Source organism: Penicillium lagena, assembly GCF_028827675.1.
Source record: "Penicillium lagena strain IBT 129212 chromosome Unknown utg000003l_segment0_segment0, whole genome shotgun sequence".
In the NCBI taxonomy this organism is placed as follows: Eukaryota; Fungi; Ascomycota; class Eurotiomycetes; order Eurotiales; family Aspergillaceae; genus Penicillium; species Penicillium lagena.
In genome coordinates, this window is record NW_026623224.1 from 19,896 (window position 1) to 37,950 (window position 18,055).

The 18,055-nt window shown below is 45.2% G+C and overlaps 4 protein-coding genes across 4 annotated transcripts; 1 reads left to right on the forward strand and 3 right to left on the reverse strand.

The window, feature by feature from the left end:
* Positions 1 to 1,251: 1,251 nt before the first annotated feature.
* N7510_005171 (uncharacterized protein) lies at positions 1,252 to 4,069 on the forward strand (the record flags this gene model as incomplete). Its single annotated transcript, XM_056977097.1, has 3 exons — positions 1,252 to 2,256; positions 2,344 to 3,915; positions 3,974 to 4,069. 3 exons carry the CDS (start codon positions 1,252 to 1,254, stop codon positions 4,067 to 4,069), a joined length of 2,673 nt encoding a protein of 890 aa, XP_056833129.1.
* Positions 4,070 to 7,232: 3,163 nt separating this feature from the next.
* On the reverse strand, positions 7,233 to 7,682 carry N7510_005172 (uncharacterized protein; the record flags this gene model as incomplete). The annotated part of the gene is made up of 1 exon (XM_056977098.1): positions 7,233 to 7,682. The coding sequence occupies one exon, from the start codon at positions 7,680 to 7,682 to the stop codon at positions 7,233 to 7,235; it is 450 nt and encodes a 149-aa protein (XP_056833130.1).
* A 6,522-nt stretch (positions 7,683 to 14,204) lies between these two features.
* On the reverse strand, positions 14,205 to 15,480 carry N7510_005173 (uncharacterized protein; the record flags this gene model as incomplete). Its single annotated transcript, XM_056977099.1, has 5 exons — positions 14,205 to 14,484; positions 14,594 to 14,913; positions 14,968 to 15,061; positions 15,153 to 15,341; positions 15,398 to 15,480. The coding sequence occupies 5 exons, from the start codon at positions 15,478 to 15,480 to the stop codon at positions 14,205 to 14,207; spliced, it is 966 nt and encodes a 321-aa protein (XP_056833131.1).
* Positions 15,481 to 16,017: 537 nt separating this feature from the next.
* On the reverse strand, positions 16,018 to 16,369 carry N7510_005174 (uncharacterized protein; the record flags this gene model as incomplete). Its single annotated transcript, XM_056977100.1, has 2 exons — positions 16,018 to 16,213; positions 16,344 to 16,369. The coding sequence occupies 2 exons, from the start codon at positions 16,367 to 16,369 to the stop codon at positions 16,018 to 16,020; spliced, it is 222 nt and encodes a 73-aa protein (XP_056833132.1).
* Positions 16,370 to 18,055: the final 1,686 nt, after the last annotated feature.

Genomic DNA, 18,055 nt, shown 5'->3' on the forward strand with positions numbered 1-18,055 from the left:
TAACTAATAATATATAAACTGATTATCTTCTCGTCTCAGACGCTTTCGGGCCCCCACTGAGGCACGTATCTGAGTATTTGCCTTTTTAGATGTGGGTAGATGATAGACTTCATCTTCATCTTTAGAAACCTCTTCCTCACCTTCTTAGTCCTTATCCTCATTGTCACTAGTTAGAACGATTTTAGCTTGATCTAGTGTAAAATCTCGCTCTTCTTTCGATGCTTTAATCCAATCCTGGGAGAAGAAGTCCTTTAAGAAGGTAAACTACTCTTCTTCTATATGAAATTTCGAATTACAGAGGAACATTAATAGCGCTTGGATAGTAGTAGCATTTAATCTGCCTAGGCGATAGTAGCAAATATCCCGAGTAGTATTAAAAAGCCGTTCAATACTAGCTCTAGTCGTAGAAATTGAAAGCACATCCCAAGCAATAGTAGCAAGAACTAGATCAAAATTCACGCTCAGGCTGCACTCCTGGATTATTGGGATGATCCGACTTCACTGCCGCTTTTTCAACTTTGTTTCCGCTGCGCATTGGAGGCTGCCTAGAGGATCGTTCACTAAATGTCTCTTTTTCATCTCTTGATGATTTAGCACTGAAACATCATAGTCGAAGGGATGCTTGCTCAATTGTGTTTTTGATGAACGACCATCTCTTACTCACCCAGGTTTTCCTACCACAAACTTTCATGCATGTGATATACGATGTGCTACAAGTCCGCCAAGTCTTCTCTGGCGAATAGATTAGTCCTTCAACGTCGTCACTTGTCATCGACCACGGACGATATTTCCTCTCTTACAGAGGATTGGCTTTCTGATGCATTGCGCGTTTTAGAAATTCATCATAAAGTGTGACCAGCCTGAGGCTGTACCTTGAGCACGTGATATGATTTCTGTGTTGGAGCACTGCCCGTACAGAGGTCACGTGATCCCGGGTTCGACCTCACTTAGTCAGCTCATAGTCTAGATAGTTGGGCTCCCCCGGGGCCCCTTCCAATTGGACACACACTCACCAACAGGTTATGAGACCCGTGTTGTCCTCTTTCCCTTGGTCTGTCTGTCGTTGAGCCTGAATATACGACAGCGGATCATCAAGAGCTTTTTCTCAGATCCACAGATCAAAGTTTCGGGCTAGTATAGCTCGAATTCGCCTACCTAGACCCAATCAAGGGATGGTAGACAGACGAAGCTAATCAAAGCACTCGTCAAATCACTACAAAGCGCCTACTAGGCAAATAGTCCTTCACCATCATGGCTCCACGCCGTAGCGGACGACCAACCGATGCATCGGTAATGACACCTTTATCCGATGATTCTGTCGATGACAATTTACATCAATCGAAGCCCCAAATCTCTACCGAACTATTGCAGCAGCTTCGTGAGCAGATCACAAGTGAACTACGCGCTCAGCTATTAGGGGATAAGCCCAATACCCCGCGAAATAGTGATCTCAATGAGGAACGGGAGCGGATTCGAAAACTGGCGAAGGAAAGGCTTGCAACAAAGCCAATCCAACTTCATGGTCGCGACGACTACATCAAATGGAGAGAATCAATACTTTCTGATGCGTACATGATTGATGCCACGTATATTCTTGAAGAGAATCAAGAATCTTCACCCTTTGTGGATGCCATCGATACAACCCGATGGGATAAGCAAAACGAAGTTCTTTATACAAGACTTCTACAATCCATGAGCCCACACATCAAAGCAACCATCAACTGGGGAGACACTACTAGTGCAGCTGCACTATGGTCCCAAATCAATATAGTCTATGGCATCTCTCTCGCAGAGGAGCGCCTAATGACGGTCAAAGCGCTATTGGATTTAAATCCGCAAGGCGACTATGTGAGCATGATATTCGACTACCAACGAATTATCTCACGACTAGGGAAAATGGATATGTCCTTCGATGACTTTTGCCATGATTACCTGATCTGTCTACTTGGCCAATGGCAGCAGCATTTCTTACGAACGAAGCTAGATGAATTGTATGCTTGCGGTCGTGGACCGATCCAGAATCTCGATATCAAGACCTTTATCAATCAATTGGTCGCGAGAGCTCAACAGAGCACCAAAGGGCAATACCTACCGCAAAATCCACAAGAATTCAAGCTTGAGGATAAATATCGGACGAGTCCCCCAAAAACCACAAGGTCAGATCAGAAGCCGAAATCTGGATCACAACCACAGCAGCACTCAGAGCCAAAGAAACAGAAGAAGCTCTGCGAGCACTGCGGTAGAGGATACCATAAGGTAGATGATTGTTGGTCGCTCCATCCAGAGAAGCGTCCAAATACAAATTCAAATTCAAATTCAGACTCAAAATCGAATCAAAATCAGAGCACAGAGCTTATCGTACGGAATCCGCAGGCGAATGCAGTTCGCGCGCTCCCAGTGACTCCACAATGGATTCTAGATACAGCCGCTTCAAAGCACATGACTTCCAGAAAGGATCTATTTATTCAATTAGATGATCCTAAGCCTTCACTGTCTGACCAATTTGACGATGCGGGCGGGCGAGTACATACCGTGGCAGGATACGGCACTATACAGATCAATATCGATGACATCAAGCTCACCGTGCCAGACGTTCGCTACATCCCTACAATTGCTTCGGATCTTTTGTCATTTCGCCAATTAGATCAGCAGGGATTCCAAATTTCATTATCTAATGACTCGCCAAAGCATTTCCGCTTCCAATCGCCGGACGGTACAAGATTCGATGCGCTTCCGCACATTGACAATCAGACCTATTACCTTGCGAAGCCACAAACCCACCAGCTTATAGCTAAGGTTACGACTCGAGGGGAGGCTCGTACACGGTCAAATCTGACGATCACCACCAGCCCACAAGAGCCTGATCCCAAGGCTCTCACGATGACAGAATGGCATCAACGCCTATCACATCTGAACCCACGCGATATCTTGAAGCTCGCGAAAGCTTCAATCATCAAGATCAAAGGACGAAAGACCCTACCGTTCTGCGACGTCTGTAGACAAGCCAAGCAGACTAGACGGATCAACAAAACTACCGCATATAGGGCAACGAAGCCTCTCTCCCGTGTACACATTGATATCGCAGGGGGAGGGCGGACGCTTGCATGCGACGATGATCAGGTCCCTCCGGGCACGAAGGGAATTCGGTATTTCGCGCTCATCACGGACGATGCCACTAGATATCGATGGATCTATTTCCTTCGTAATCGATCAGAAGCAGTCGCGGCATTCGCACAATGGCTCGAGCACATGAAAAATCAAGGTTTCGGTGCACCTGCCTTCGTACGATCAGATCGCGAGTTTGTCACAGAAAATGTCCGACAATTATGCCTCAAATATGGCATCAATTGGGAACCTACACCAGCAGAGTCACCATGGGAAGATGGTGTAAGCGAACGGAGCAACCGAACTATCTATGAGAAAGCCAGAGCAATGCTCTTCGATTCAGGACTTCCTAAATTTCTTTGGAAGGAAGCCCTCGACTCAGCTATCTACATGATGAATCGACTCCCTACACGTATCCCTTTGTACAATGACCCTACACCAGGTGGGACAACCGCGAACCATGCTATCCAGCAATCGGTCTATACCACGCCGTACACAGCGTGGACAAATTCACCTTCAGATATCTCCTACATACGGAAATTTGGGTCAATCGCGTGGATCCATCTACATGGTCCGGACAAGCCAAAAGGCAAGGTCGATGCGCGAGCAAAGAAAACGCGTCTAGTGGGCCATACCTCGCCTACCATCGTCCGGGTTTGGGACCCAGAAAAGAATACTGTGAAGACAGTCAACAATGCTGTCATCGACGAACATTTCGAACCTCCAACGTCTATCAATCAAGAGGATTCTCCGACTACTCCGCCTACCGTCAAATCGGACGACCAACCCCTTACAGACGGCGAGCTTATAGTACGACCAGCTAAAGCATTCGCGGTAGTCCAGATTAATCACCCAACCAACGATATAGTCGATCATTCAACTCCAAAATCATTCAAAGCAGCTACCCAAAGCGCCGAATCAGCCCAATGGCGTGCTGCAATGCAAACAGAAATCGACCTTCTAAACCAGAAGAATTGTTGGGATCTCGTCCGACGCTCTGATATACCATCGGCATCTAGAGCAATTCCCGGACAGTGGGTCTACAAAAAGAAAAAGAATGATGACGGATCAACCAAGTTCAAAGCACGATGGGTGGTTAGAGGGAATCTCCTATCAAATGCGCACTTTGAATTCGATCGTGATTCATATGCTCCAGTAGTTTCACCTACAACTTCACGGATTCTATTCGCAGTTGCCGCGCACTACAATTGGTCAATTCTTCAAGCTGATGCCGTACTCGCCTTTTTGAACGGGACGCTTCGCGATACCATCTATATGAGGCAACCTCTTGGCTTCGAACAGGGCGATGATCTAGTCTGTAAGCTTAATCAATCGCTCTATGGACTCACACCATCAGCCAGAATTTGGTACGATACATTGACAAGCTATCTCATTGAGATCGGCTTCCGCGTGTCTCCGTACGACGCGGGACTATTCATCTCTACTACACGACCTCATCTATATTTGACAGCGCACGTGGATGATTTCAAGATCGTCTCCCAACGTGAAGATGATGCTCGCGAAGTAATCGATGCCTTGAAGACTAAGTTCGAAATCAAAGATCTAGGTCCAATCAAGCATTACCTCGGCACAGCCATCGATGTGAGCGACAAAGGGATCAAGATCTCGCAGTCCACATATATCGATGAACTAGTCGAATCATTCGGCATCGCCGACGCGCATGCCACCAAATCACCTTTGGATCCTGGCATCTTAATTGATGACGAACCAGATCCAACGATCCCTACTAGGGAATTCCAGCGCGGAACGGGAAGTCTACAGTATCTGGCTACCAGAACCAGACCGGATATCTGTCGTACGGCCTGTCTACTCGCAAGATACAATTCTGGACCTACAAGGAAGGCATGGAATGCATTGATGCATGCGATGCGATACCTGAAAGGCACAAGAGAACTAGGTCTAAACTACCATCGCTCTATGGGCGATACACCGCTTGGCACCCCTATAGCATTCAGCGATTCTGATTGGGGTGGACCACATACTGATAGTCGACGATCTGTCAGTGGATTCATTTTCATGCTATCCGGATCACCAATTTCATGGAGCTCTAAGGTGCAAACCTGCACTGCCACAAGCTCTAATGAAGCCGAATACATCGCAGCATCAGAGGCTTCCCGCGAAGCTTGGTGGATTAGCAAAATCATGAGTGATATGAAGTTAATCCCCAACGCCCCTATCCCCATGAACATGGATAATAAGGGTGCGATCGATCTCACCACAGCCACCATGGGTACGAAGCGATCGAAGCACATTGACATCCGCTTCCATTACACCCGCGATATGATCCAGCAGAGCATCATTACCATACGCCAAATTCCCACACAGGATATGGCAGCAGACGGCCTGACCAAGCCCCTGAATCGCGAGAATCATTGTCGATTTCTCCAACAAATTGGTTTCCAAGCCATTTGACAAACTATTTCTTCTAATTACATCAGCAAATCAGCTTCAAAGCTATTCTGATTTTCCCGCTTAATGCTCTATTCTATTCTCCATCTACATGTCACTCTTTTCATGTATTTTATGCTGTTCTTTTAGCTAGCTGACGCGCTCGCTCGAGGGGAGGTGTTGGAGCACTGCCCGTACAGAGGTCACGTGATCCCGGGTTCGACCTCACTTAGTCAGCTCATAGTCTAGATAGTTGGGCTCCCCCCGGGGCCCCTTCCAATTGGACACACACTCACCAACATTCTGTTTCTGTAGATAGTTCTCTTTGTTTCTCCCTCTTCTTTCCCTTCCCCATCTTCGATGTCCCGTCGACCACTGTACCCAATATGACTTCCTGATCTCTGCTGGATTTCTCCTTGGTAGACGCCCGGTCACATAAAGTCAAAGATCGAGCGAAGAGGCTGGGTGGGCGGCTCGCTTACTGGTTACGTCAACTAGCTCAAAGATGAGTCTATATTATATTTATTATACTGTAACAGAATCAATTGCTAGCCTCACAGAATTACCAGATATAATTGGAAGTAAGTCTAGAAGTTGGAAACTGTATATAAATTGTAAAGTTTCTGGCCAAAGTGACAGCAATCTTCCTCTGGATCGCAAGAAAACGCCGTAGGCTACACAGAGATGGTAGGTTTTTAGACGGCCACCAAAGCCAACAGGGAAGTTCAAACAGAAAATGAACAAACAGAGCGCACAAGATGAAAAGACAAGGACTGAAAATAGGGTTCTGCTTATTGGTAACCAATAAAGTCCGACAAGAGAGGGGATTTGCAGTGCACGACGCTAAACTTTTGCTTTCACTTTTTCAAGGAACTTAATACCTATCCATTCCACATACTTGAATGACCTTGCTAAGAGCCCTCGTAAATAGGGGAAATTCAGATGGTTCATGACAAGCACCGTTCGTGGCGTGGCGCTACGATATCCAATTCGCTTTTCGGTATTACCCTGTTTAGGAAAGTGACACCTCCCTAAACCTTATTTATTCTGCAAACTCGGTAACACTATCCCTTAGTGGGAATCTTCAGTCCCTGATCTGGTAGCAGTGACTGTAAAATCAGTTTCATCCAGGTGCTATATTCGTAGTACATTAAGCCAGAGCGCTACCACTTACTCACATAGAGTATGGATGGAGTTTTTGACATAAATATCCACCTGCTTTCAATAATGGACCCGAAGCCCCTTCTCAGTTTCGTTCATGGCGCCTGGCATACTCCAGAATGCTGGAAGTATGTAGTTTCACTATTGCGACAGCAGGGTTACGAATGCATTGCCCCCCAGCTGGACTATAGTGGCACAGCGACACCTGTTAAATCCATTGTGAGTAGCATGAATCTGAATCAAAAGCTGCTCAAAGTCGCGACAACCGTGGGACGAGACGTGGTGTTGATAAACCACTCATTTGGCGGTGCAGTGGGCTGCAGTTCTGTCAATGGATTCACTCAGAGACATCCCTCCAAATTGCATAAGCTTAAGAGTTTTCAAGTCGTGTGGCATGTTGATACTTATCCATTTAGTTTACATACAATAACTGATCCGCACAAGTAGCTGACATGTTTATAGGTGTGATTGATTTAACATAAATATTTACCATGCTGTCATACATTAGTGGTGGATATCGGTGGTTGCGAGATTGAATCGCTGCTTTGTAGGGACTTTCAAGCGCCGCCGATGAAGTAGACTGTATCATCTGCCTTGCTTAGAAACGGAATATGTCCATGGGTAATGTATTCAGTTGTCACTGCAGCCCCAAGCTTCATCGCCCCCGACACCATTGATTCCTGTATCTTGACTGGAAAGGCGTGATCATCTGTACAGTAAAGGAACCAGACTGGTACATCAGCCCAGCCTTGGTAGACATTATCACGATCAGCAAAAGCGGCAGATGACTGCTTTTGAAGCTTGCCAACCCAGTAATTGCCATCAGCCAAGGGCAGATCATTGTAGAAATTGTCGCGCGGATCTCCATTATCAATGATTTGCCAGCCATCTGGGTCGTGGTCGTGAATTGAGGGATCTGGCGATAGCGAAGCCAGATCATGAAGAGAGCAGCGTGATGGAACCATTAAAGCAGACAGTTGAATAATACCGACAACCTTTCCCTGCATCCATGTATGCAAAGATTGAAAATAATGACATTTTGAAATGTCAATATCAGATTGGCCTCTAAGGATTCTGTACATATGGTCCAGAAAGGGGACCTGGTCAGGGTGACTATGAATGCCGCATAAAGACCAGAGATCTGAGTCCAGATAAATAGTTTAACATATAATTCAGGGGAAAGCAGAGAGTCAGCGGAAGATCCGTGATTGGGTGCTGCAGTTAGGTGCTTACTAGTTCTTTGGCTGGCTGAAGATTGAACGCGGTTTTCTAGCTCCCATAGTCGGCTTCGCAAATCTCTAACTCCGTCAGAGTGGCTAAAATTTGTCAATAATCACAGAGTCGACTGCTTCTATACGTATGATAATAGTAGGAAATGTGGATGTAAGAGTAAACTAGAATTCAAAGTACAGACTTCGTACACAATATACATTTCGGGATATTTTTAACACGACGTCGCTTATTCTTCTTGCACGAGGCACAAGCGTGGCTGGCGGAGCAAGTGCCCGCCCGATGTTCATCTTCCATGGTCGTAGGAACTAGAAGAGCAAGGATCTTGGGAAAAACAAGGTGTCTTGCTAAATTCAGAGAGCAGGCAAGGGCGGAAAAGTGGGAGGGAAAGGATAGGGAAGTTGGGTTGCGGTCAAAACCGGGTCGATTAAATTGTGCGCAAATTTGCGGCCGCAGAGGGACATTATTGACGCGTTGAAATTTCTATTTTCTGGGGCATACCAAACCTGATTGGTTAGAATGTGCTTGCATTAAGACCCGCATTTGGACCGCAAATGGTCGATGCGGCCGCAACTCCATGGCTGGAGAGGATCCATCATGGGAATGTGCGTGCTAGAAGTGACTGATCATAGTAAGGCAGTCTATTGTCCTAAGATTCCTTCTACGGCATCGTGCAATTCACATTTGTACCAACTTATGCTATTGCGCTGAATAAAGGGAGCTGTTTATAGTATACGAAAAGCAAGAGTCGGGAGATTGAAACACAGGTACCAGAGAATTCTAGGGTTGATGGAAAAATTAAATGTAAGAACAGTTTACTAAAATGGAAAAGCATTATGAATCAGTTTTCGGCTTTATGACCTTTTTGACTTTTTCGCATTTCAAATTCCATACCGTGAGATTGTGCTGGGCAGGGGTCAAGATATGGACCAAGACTGTCTCCACATTTTCATTTATTAAGTTCATTAACGCCTAGCAAACCACTCATGAACTATGTTTTGGGTTATACTCGCAATCGGGGAATTTTGCGGGCTGTCCCCCGCATCCACCTGTGGACGGATGCGAACCTGATCGATGATCTGCAGTCATCATGTGGACCCACCCCTTTTTCTGTGGAGCTTTCGGTTGCTCCAAGCATATTTGACCCCCTCTGCCAATATCTTTCACCTTGTGAGAGTGAAACAGTTTCATGATACGCGCGTTAATTGGTGTGCATGTCTTGGTACACTGATATGCCTACTTCGAACTTCAATCCAGATGCAATACCGGATTGACCGGCAAGGAAGGAATTTTTAGCGCTTGCAACTAAAGCTAGCTTCGCGGCCGCAGGTTTAGTGCCATTGAACGCAGATCGGGTGCTTTCAAAGCTCAATATCCAGCTTCGGACACCTACACCCTGAGGAAGTCGTGCAAGCGGCCGATCTAGCTTTGTACCCCAAAAACCCCCGCAATGATAGCAGAATTTCTAAACAAGCATTATTATTGGTTAAATATTGGTCAGAAAGCCAACCAACACCTACAAGGCAGACTGCGGACTTGGTTTTTGAAAAGCGTGTTATTACTAGCGCAAGAACATAAGCAATTACGCGCAACGAATGAAAAACAGAATCAAAACGGCGTCGGTCAAATAGATAGATACCCGCTCTAGCAGGCCTATCAGCTCAGGAAGCTCAGGACCTTACGCAAGCCCCTGAGCCTCCTATACAGCCTACGGCACCGTCGCCAGCACTGTCCGCGCAGCCTATTCAGCAAGCGGTAGCAGTAGCGCGACGGCGTCAATACACCTGTACTATATGTGGCGAGATAGTGCCTAAATCTCCTACATGCCCAGTTAGGTAGGAAAATTGATATAAAGGCGTTTCGGTTAAAAAAATAGGTTCAAAGTAGTACATAGGCGAGTGGGTGGCGACTCGCTCGTGAATTAAGTTAGTTCAATAATTATTTTTTCTGAACAATCTTGAATTCACGAGAGGATGTTGTTAAGAATTGGAATTCCTACAGATCACATACAGTGATTTTATCCCTCATCAATATTTCCTATTATGTATTAGTCATTTACTAGCTAGCAAGCCCTCTAAATTGTCGGGCATTCCCAAATTTATCTGAATCAGTGATTTATTTCTTCGTGAATTACACGTCCATGTGGGACTGTCGTACGCCCAGATTTTGACAGATGTTCCTAATAATAATGGACGTTTTAGATTCTTCGCACTTAAATCGGGGGTAATTGTGGGGCGTTGCGGATCTCTGAAAGCAGACAAACTCAATCTAAGACTTTTTCAACTTCCGAAATTCGTACGAGGCGAATGAGGGCGGGCCAGCGAAGAGTTGACTAGTCTGATTTTGGTCAATTTTACCGTATACGGTTAAGTGGCTCTCCGAAGCTTAGCCATTAATCATCCGCATTTGGGGATGTATTAGCTCCAAGTTATATGTTCCGCGGTCGCATGTATTCCGCAATGGAATCCGCAATCTCAACAACTAGGGCCTGATTGGTTTGCTACGACCTTTCCTTATTTAATCAAAAGGGCCCACTGTCACACTTGAAGCCGTTCTATGGAATGGAAGTCTGATGATGCAGACAGACAACCACAGAAGCTCACGTGGCAAAACGATTCTCGACTTCGAATTGCTGCTCTCTCTCTTTCGATTCTCTGATCGTCTCAACAATCTCCACATGCATAAAATGAACCCTACGGACAAGAAAGATGATTTCGTTTTTATCGCGCACAGCAAGCATGACGGGAGTGTGACGGAAAAGGAGCGAACAAACGTCCGCCGCCATATCGCTCAGAAATTACTGGAAAGGCGATTCTCAGATAGCGATTCGTATTCAAAGCTCGAAGAAAACAACCCACGCATCCTGAAAAACAGATCAAGATCGGACAGTCGATCGGTCCACAATGACCTTCGCGGAGACAAAACTGGCGGAAATAAGCTGGAATCTGGCCCACTTGGCCTGCTGCCTATTGCCCCAGGGAGCACTCGCGATAGGCAGCTTATTCATCACATAACTTCTCAGTTATGGCCTGGCTTCCGGCAAAATTCCAATAGAATTGCCAATCCATTTGCCTCATATTGGCTCCCACGCGGCTTCGACGATCCTCCGTTATACAACTCGCTTTTATTCGCAGCCTTATGCCATCAGACATCTCGCTTGGCATTAATCGGGAAAAGGCCTCAGGTTGAAAACGAGCTTACGAATCTGCAGATCAGGACTATGAGGGGTGTTAGGGCACAAATCAACAGTTGCGAAGAACCTATGTCCGCCGAGAAGATGGAAGTCCTCTTAATGATGACCATTTGCCTTGCGACAAATGTGCAAGGCCAGGAGCTGCTAGCAGACCGAGATCCGACTCCTTTCTTCCCAATCTTAACGAGTAGCCGCTGGCTCGACACTTATGGCGCTTTTGCATGTCCAAACGTCCATTGGAACGCTGTCGTACAATTGCTGAAACGAATTGGTGGAATAGAAAATATAAAATCATTTGGACTTCCATGGGTGATTAGCTGGTATGTCATTAATATAAGTTTCACGGTTTGCTTATTTATTTGTATTAATGGCTTACGCCTGATTAGTGCTGGATTGATCGTTGCCTCGAATACGCTTTCGTTGCCGCCTACTTCTCTACTTGACGTTAATGGAAAGCCGCCTAGGATGTTGCGCTATGCAGAGATTAATCCTGAGGATATTCTGCAAAACTACCGTCCCTGCATGGGTACCGGATTTCACGTTCTTAAACTCCTTGGCTTGTCTAAAGAAGTAATATGCACTTTCACCTCAATAGGCGAATTTTCTTCCATCTTGGACGTCTATTGTACTGGCCGGATCTCGAAGGTCGATATGGACGATCTTCTCGATAGTCGGGAGGTGGTAATGCATTCACTTCTATCGCTTCCACCTTTTATTGATGTTGAAAAAACGCCTTTTACCTTTGAACAAGGACTAACGGATAGGGCTCTTTTGCAATCCTTATATCGTGCCTGTCGTCTGGCAGCTCAATTGTATGGTGTTATGGTCATATTTCCTATCCCGCATTCGAAGGACGCAAGAGAGCTTGCCGTTTCCCAGATCGAAGATCTGCTGTCCTTTCTTCCAATATGCACCTATTCACGTGAATTATTGAAGCTTGATTTGTGGTGCACGGTCATATCTGGATCTTTATGTGCTTCAAAATCGCAACTTGACTGGTATCGAAAGAGAGCGAGGGGCCTAGTAAGATTGCTTGGCATACGGAGTTGGCAAGGGCTTGAGGAAGCTTTATCGGATTTTGGCTGGATCCCGAATATTTGCAGTGCTGCTATGTATAGTTTCTTACGAGAAACAGATGAATCAGGTGAAGGTGCTTTCGTTCATGATTTCCTTTGACCGCTGCGGAGAGCTGCCACGGCTAGAAAGGCTAACTTACGAAATAAAAAGTGCTTAAACCGAAACAACCTATAGTAGCACGCAGAACTTTCAAGCATTTGGTTAGACTATTATGCTGAAACAAATAATCCGTATTCGAATCCTGTTTTGCTTATTTTTGCATCAGCCATTTTCAACGTTTGACGGCGTACACCATGTTAATACTTTTATCTTTTAAACCCGATTTCTGGTAAGCCAGAGCGACCCTCTAGATTTTTTTGTTCCAGGCGCAAAGGTTGCAAAAGTTTGTCCGAAAAGCGGCCCAAGGTATGCTCTGGGGATGGAATGAATTCGCATGTTTCCAAAAAGAGGGCCTTGACATGGCCCTTTTCACTAAGAGATATATACCCGGAACAAACAGCGCCAGCCAATTGAGAAGCACATTCAACTCTCATGGGCTGTACTATTCACGATCCGCACACTTTTCTTCCCCCTTTCTTGATGAATGAATCACGATGCAGGATTCTACCTCGTCCTCGCCGAACCTCGCCCTAAGCACTCCTTCGGTCCAGTCTTCGGTCACGCCTTCAGCGAAATTGCCCTATCTAAACACCATAACCGATGCTAAGATAAGAACCCTGCATATCTTGGCATCTGATACGCGTCCAAAGCTGGGCAGCGGGGTTTCATGAGAAATTTGGCAGAATATCTAATCAAAAGAAGATTTCAACAAATCACCCCAATGTACTTACCTGGATAATGGCGAAGCTGAGATTGAATTGAAAAACTCTACCACAAACTGGTTGTTTGATGAGGTTTTATTCCGGTGGCACGACATCACACAAAAAAAGGGTTTCCTATCACTGGGCCCCTGGTTCGTCTCAAAGCAACAGAATACTGGAAGAACACACTAATGTACAAACATCAGACCATGCCTACATTTAATAATCGCTTCAAACATCGATATTCAATCAAGTGGTATACAGACCAGAGCAATCCGGATCGTCTGCGATGAATACGCACCGGAGGATACCTACAACATGGACAAGACTAGTCTTGAGTGGCGCCACGTGCCTAACTGTGTGGGCTAATATCTGAAGGTTGTCCTGGTCAAAAAGAGATAAATCTAGGATAATCATCGTCGTCGCATCAAATGCGACTGGTTTGGATCGGTTACCTTCTTGGGTTATTGAAACCGCAAAAACACCACACATATGAAAGTGTGTGAATATATCCTCTATTGGATGCAAGTGGCGCTGTAATGAGAAGGCTTGGATGAGACACGATGTTATGGAACAATGGTTTCGCACATTAAACTACGAATTGGTAGGTAGAAGCGTGCATTTCTTTTGATGGATAACTTCAGTGCTCATCACTAATCAGATATACTGCATGTGCAGCTTTTCATTATTTTTCCGTTATCCCCGGACGCTTAATTTTTCAATATTTAGTACTATGTAAACCTTACGGCGGAAGAATGACAATTATTATATTTGCACGGGGAAGAAAGTACGTTCTTGTAACGACTTGCTAATAGGTTAGCTAATTCCATTTGTAAGGTATGCACCATCGCCTGGTAAATCGTACTGCAATGGTCCATTGGACCTCAAAATAACTACCAGTGTTGGATTACAGATACGAATAATTTCCTATCATATTGAATTGTTGTCTTGGCCTAGTGATAGCTAACTCATTGGCATGAGTGCTATATCAAGGTAATTTCTGTACAAAGAGTTCTCATCTAAGTTTGTCGTCTACTCATGACCCAGTAACTATGGAGAAAAGCAAAGTCGACAGAGAAAACTCTGATAATATTTAGAATCAAAAAACGACATAAGATTTCTTGTCTTTTCCAAGAAGCTGTGTCGCTTATTTGGATCAAACATCCTAACAGCCGCGGGCCGAATTTGAAAGCAGACTTCGATTACACAAATAAGATCGCCGGCTAATTTCATAGCAGTCCTTTCTTGCCTAATTCATCCGCTGTCCAATCCCATAACTTCGAAGCTAGCTTTGAGTTCTGCCCGTGGTCGCTGGGCGTGCTTATGCGCGCATATGGGATAATGTAACCCCCTGCATCGTTCCTCTTGAAGTCGCTACTAGCAACAGCGAACAGCGACGACATGCTGCCCTTATCTGCTGTTGCCAGGATTCCAACACAGCTTCCAAAAGATGTAAAAATGCGAAGTATGGCAGAGGGCGCACTAGCCGTAGCCTGTCGATTGAGATCACTTTATAACGACACTTGCGTCAGTATTGGCAAAAACAGCTTTGACTATACCACAAAACCGAGATGGGATTTTTGCAGAATTTGACTGAAGACCAAACAGGTAAGCTTACGTGTTAATGTGTCCTGGGTGTACTGCAGCAGTCCAAATCTCACCGACTTGTGGTTCATCTTGCGAAGCAGGACCATAACGCCGATGTAGCTCCTTCAAGTGTAGCAAATTTGCCAATTTGGATTGACCATATCGTGTCATTGAAGAACTTGACTTGAGATTGATATCATCGAATTTGATCCCTTCCTTGGGCGGGAAAAGGCTATGTCCATCTGAAGTGAGATTGATAATGCGGACACCGCCAGGATCAGTACTTCGAGCCGTCGACAGAAGAAGTGGTAAGAGGTGGTAAGTAAGAAGCCAATGGGAAAGATAGTTCGTCTTCAGAAGAGTTTAGTGGTTGTGATTCTGTCATATCATCAATTTTTAACGAACCTGGAATTGTGACTCGTATCCGTCGGTCGTGACCTCATAAGGTACTCCCATTATCCCAGCATTATTGACCAGCCCATGAAGTTTGGTTTCGTTACTTTAGAAAAGAAACGTTATTAGTATCTCTATCTTTTGATTTTCAATTCTTTTGCAAGGAAGTTTCAGTCAACTGAAAGATGTCCACAAACCTTTTCACCTCTCTTGCAGCCGCAACAACGCTCCCAAAGCTACCCAGGTCGAGTAGAAGAATTTGAATGCTCGCCTCAGGGAGCTGCCCTTTGATCTCTTCAATCGCGGCGAATGCCTTTGCCTCACTCCTAGCGCCCATATAAACCTTAGCCCCACGCTTGGCGAGACCAACGACGGTAGATTTACCGCTAATGGTATTGGCGCTTAGTTCATTATCTTTGTTGGAGAACAAGGGGCGACTCACATGCCTGCATTCCCGCCTGTGACCACAAAAACCTTGCCGGTCAAATCTGGGATTGCATCTGGATTGAAGTTCGACGTAGGCATGTCGGAGCGACGAGCCACGCAAGCTGACGTGTATATTTTGGGATCCTACTTCAAACAGTGAAGAAACTTAACTCCTCTCGTCTCTTAAGAAATTTCTGGTAACGCAGCCTCTTATAAACTCCCAGCGGAATATTCTCGGGAAAAATTCAAATTGACATTATTGATCGCGTCACGTGTACTACGGTCAGAGAGGCAAGCGGATGCGGGAATGCGGGAGTCCCGCCCGCAGTGAAGATTGGTATTAACCAAAGGAATCCTATGGAGCGGTTTTGGAGCAAATTTCCCGGCTCGCTTCCTGCTAATGATTTTGGAGAAGCGACGGCCGCTCCTAAGGTAACGTAATCATGTCTGTCCATTGGCCGTGAAGCAGTAAGCTTTTCGAGTTTACGCATCTGACAAAATACTAATGCAACGAACTGCTCGCATGCAAGTGTACGTGCTTCCTTGAGGCGTACGGCTGATACGACTTTCCTTCGCAGGCAAGTATTAGCTAAAGTATCCCTATGACTCCTGTTTCAACCCATTCGGCCCCAAGAACTAGTCGCTGGTACCATAAAGTGCCGCGAACTCTGCGCCGGGTGTGGTTAGATTCCAAACAATTTCGAGCAGCAGTTGGATCAAGCTCGTCCTCTGCTCGCGCTCTGCGCCCGCCCCAGCGCGTGTGCGGCTTGTTGCGGCCGCATCGACCGTTCTGGTTTCGTTGGGGCCAATGGGAACTGATATCTCAGAAAGTCTAAATACCTAAAAATCGTCGGCCGCCGCGGACCCAGTGCAAGTGCGGGATGTAATGCGGGTCCTTCTTGGAACTGGTTGGTTAAGGCAGGCCTAGACCTCAGAAATACCCTCGCGCGGGTGACCCTCACTGACCCTCATAGACCCTTATTTTCATAAAATTTCTACGCTTTACCTAATTCGGATGGATAAAAATGCTGATTCACTCAATAAAATACCGTTATTTATACCTGTTTTCGAGTAGTTTGGATAATCGATATTGTAAAACCGCCAAAATAAATTGAACCCTTTTGAAATCTCTCTAGATTTAAATAATACTCTCATGAATCTTTAGTACTTCAACTAACTATGTATGAAATTTTATTTAGGTAATTAAGATAGGTTGGCTAATAGACGTGTTGTTTAGGTGTATAAAACGAGGTTAATGCGGCTTTTAAAGGTATATCTTCGGGACTCAATTAGACATAGGTGGATTTTTTTAGAAACTATAAGGGTCGTGAGTATCACGAGACTCACGCACGGGTGACCCTCAAATTTACGAGTGTAAATCTAAGGGTGACCCTCGCGACCCTTATATCCTAGCTAATCAAGAGAGGTGAGTCCCGCTGCCAAGTAGGTTGTATAGTGATCTATCAACTTCGAACCTTCAGCTCGTAGAGCTGTCTGAACCCCCCCTTGTCGTCCCCTAGTCATTATGAATTCTACTAACTATTTACTTTTGTAAGTCTTTTAATTTCTCCTTTAACCTTATACTTCGTCTCTCTGTAAGCTATGTGACTATATCTCTATACTTCTCTAATCTTCCATCCTCCTCTGTCTATAAGGGGAATTCTTTAGATCCTTTCTACTTTGGTTTCCCTCTGGATTCGTAGCCATTCATACTAGAGACCTTAGGAAGCTAAAGAGCCTCAGTCGTTAACTTAGACTTTACTTAGCCTCTACTAATACCTCCTATCCCTAACGGCCTTTAACGCGTTAGCCCTAGCTAGTATAGATAGTACGTTCTATATACTACTAGGTCAAGAGATGCCTTTGTTGCTTAGTAGTTAATGATAGAATATAAGACGACAAAACGAATAAATTAGGGCATAAATCACTAGTCTGAGTATTAGAAACAGTTCGAACAAGTCGCAGATATAAAGACTAGGAAGCCTATAGTTATGTATAAGGTATATGCTGCTATTCTAGAACATCCAGCCCTTGGCCGCCATGGAACGTCTTCTATGAATAAGCACATCAAGGGCCCAACCTGTCGCAGGAGTACCAAAAGGCCAAGTATTAAGCAGATGATGGAGGACGCTGTGAGCTCAATCTCTCTCTCTCTATTATAAGATATTAATATTACTAGGCAAAGCACGCTCTAAAAGCTAAAGTCTTCACCTAGGGTGAATAGGAGCATAAACTTCTAAGACTACTCGCTATGTCACAACTTCCTTTTCAATTCATTAAACACCTAGAGTTTTATGACCTTATTTCTTTTACGCGCCTTACACTATAGAGCCCTTATATTCCTACTACGAAAACGATTCGAGTCTGGCTACGAGACTCTATGGCAGAATAGCAATAGAGCATCCTACAACACCTACTAGTAGACTTAAAGATCTTACTAGCGTTAGATTATTAGACGTCTCCCTTTTAATAGGCCTTTATAGTAGTAACTAGCTACTTCCTCAACTATGACTAGGAGTACCACATAACAATTTGCATTTGTGCCGAGGCGGCCGTTTCCAGCCTGCCTGGCGGCCGAAAATGGCCTCCCTGGCACCGGTCGGCGTGCCCACGCACCCTTCCACTACGGCCACGCGCGTACCCTCGTCCTGGAAACGTAATGTTCTAGAATCCA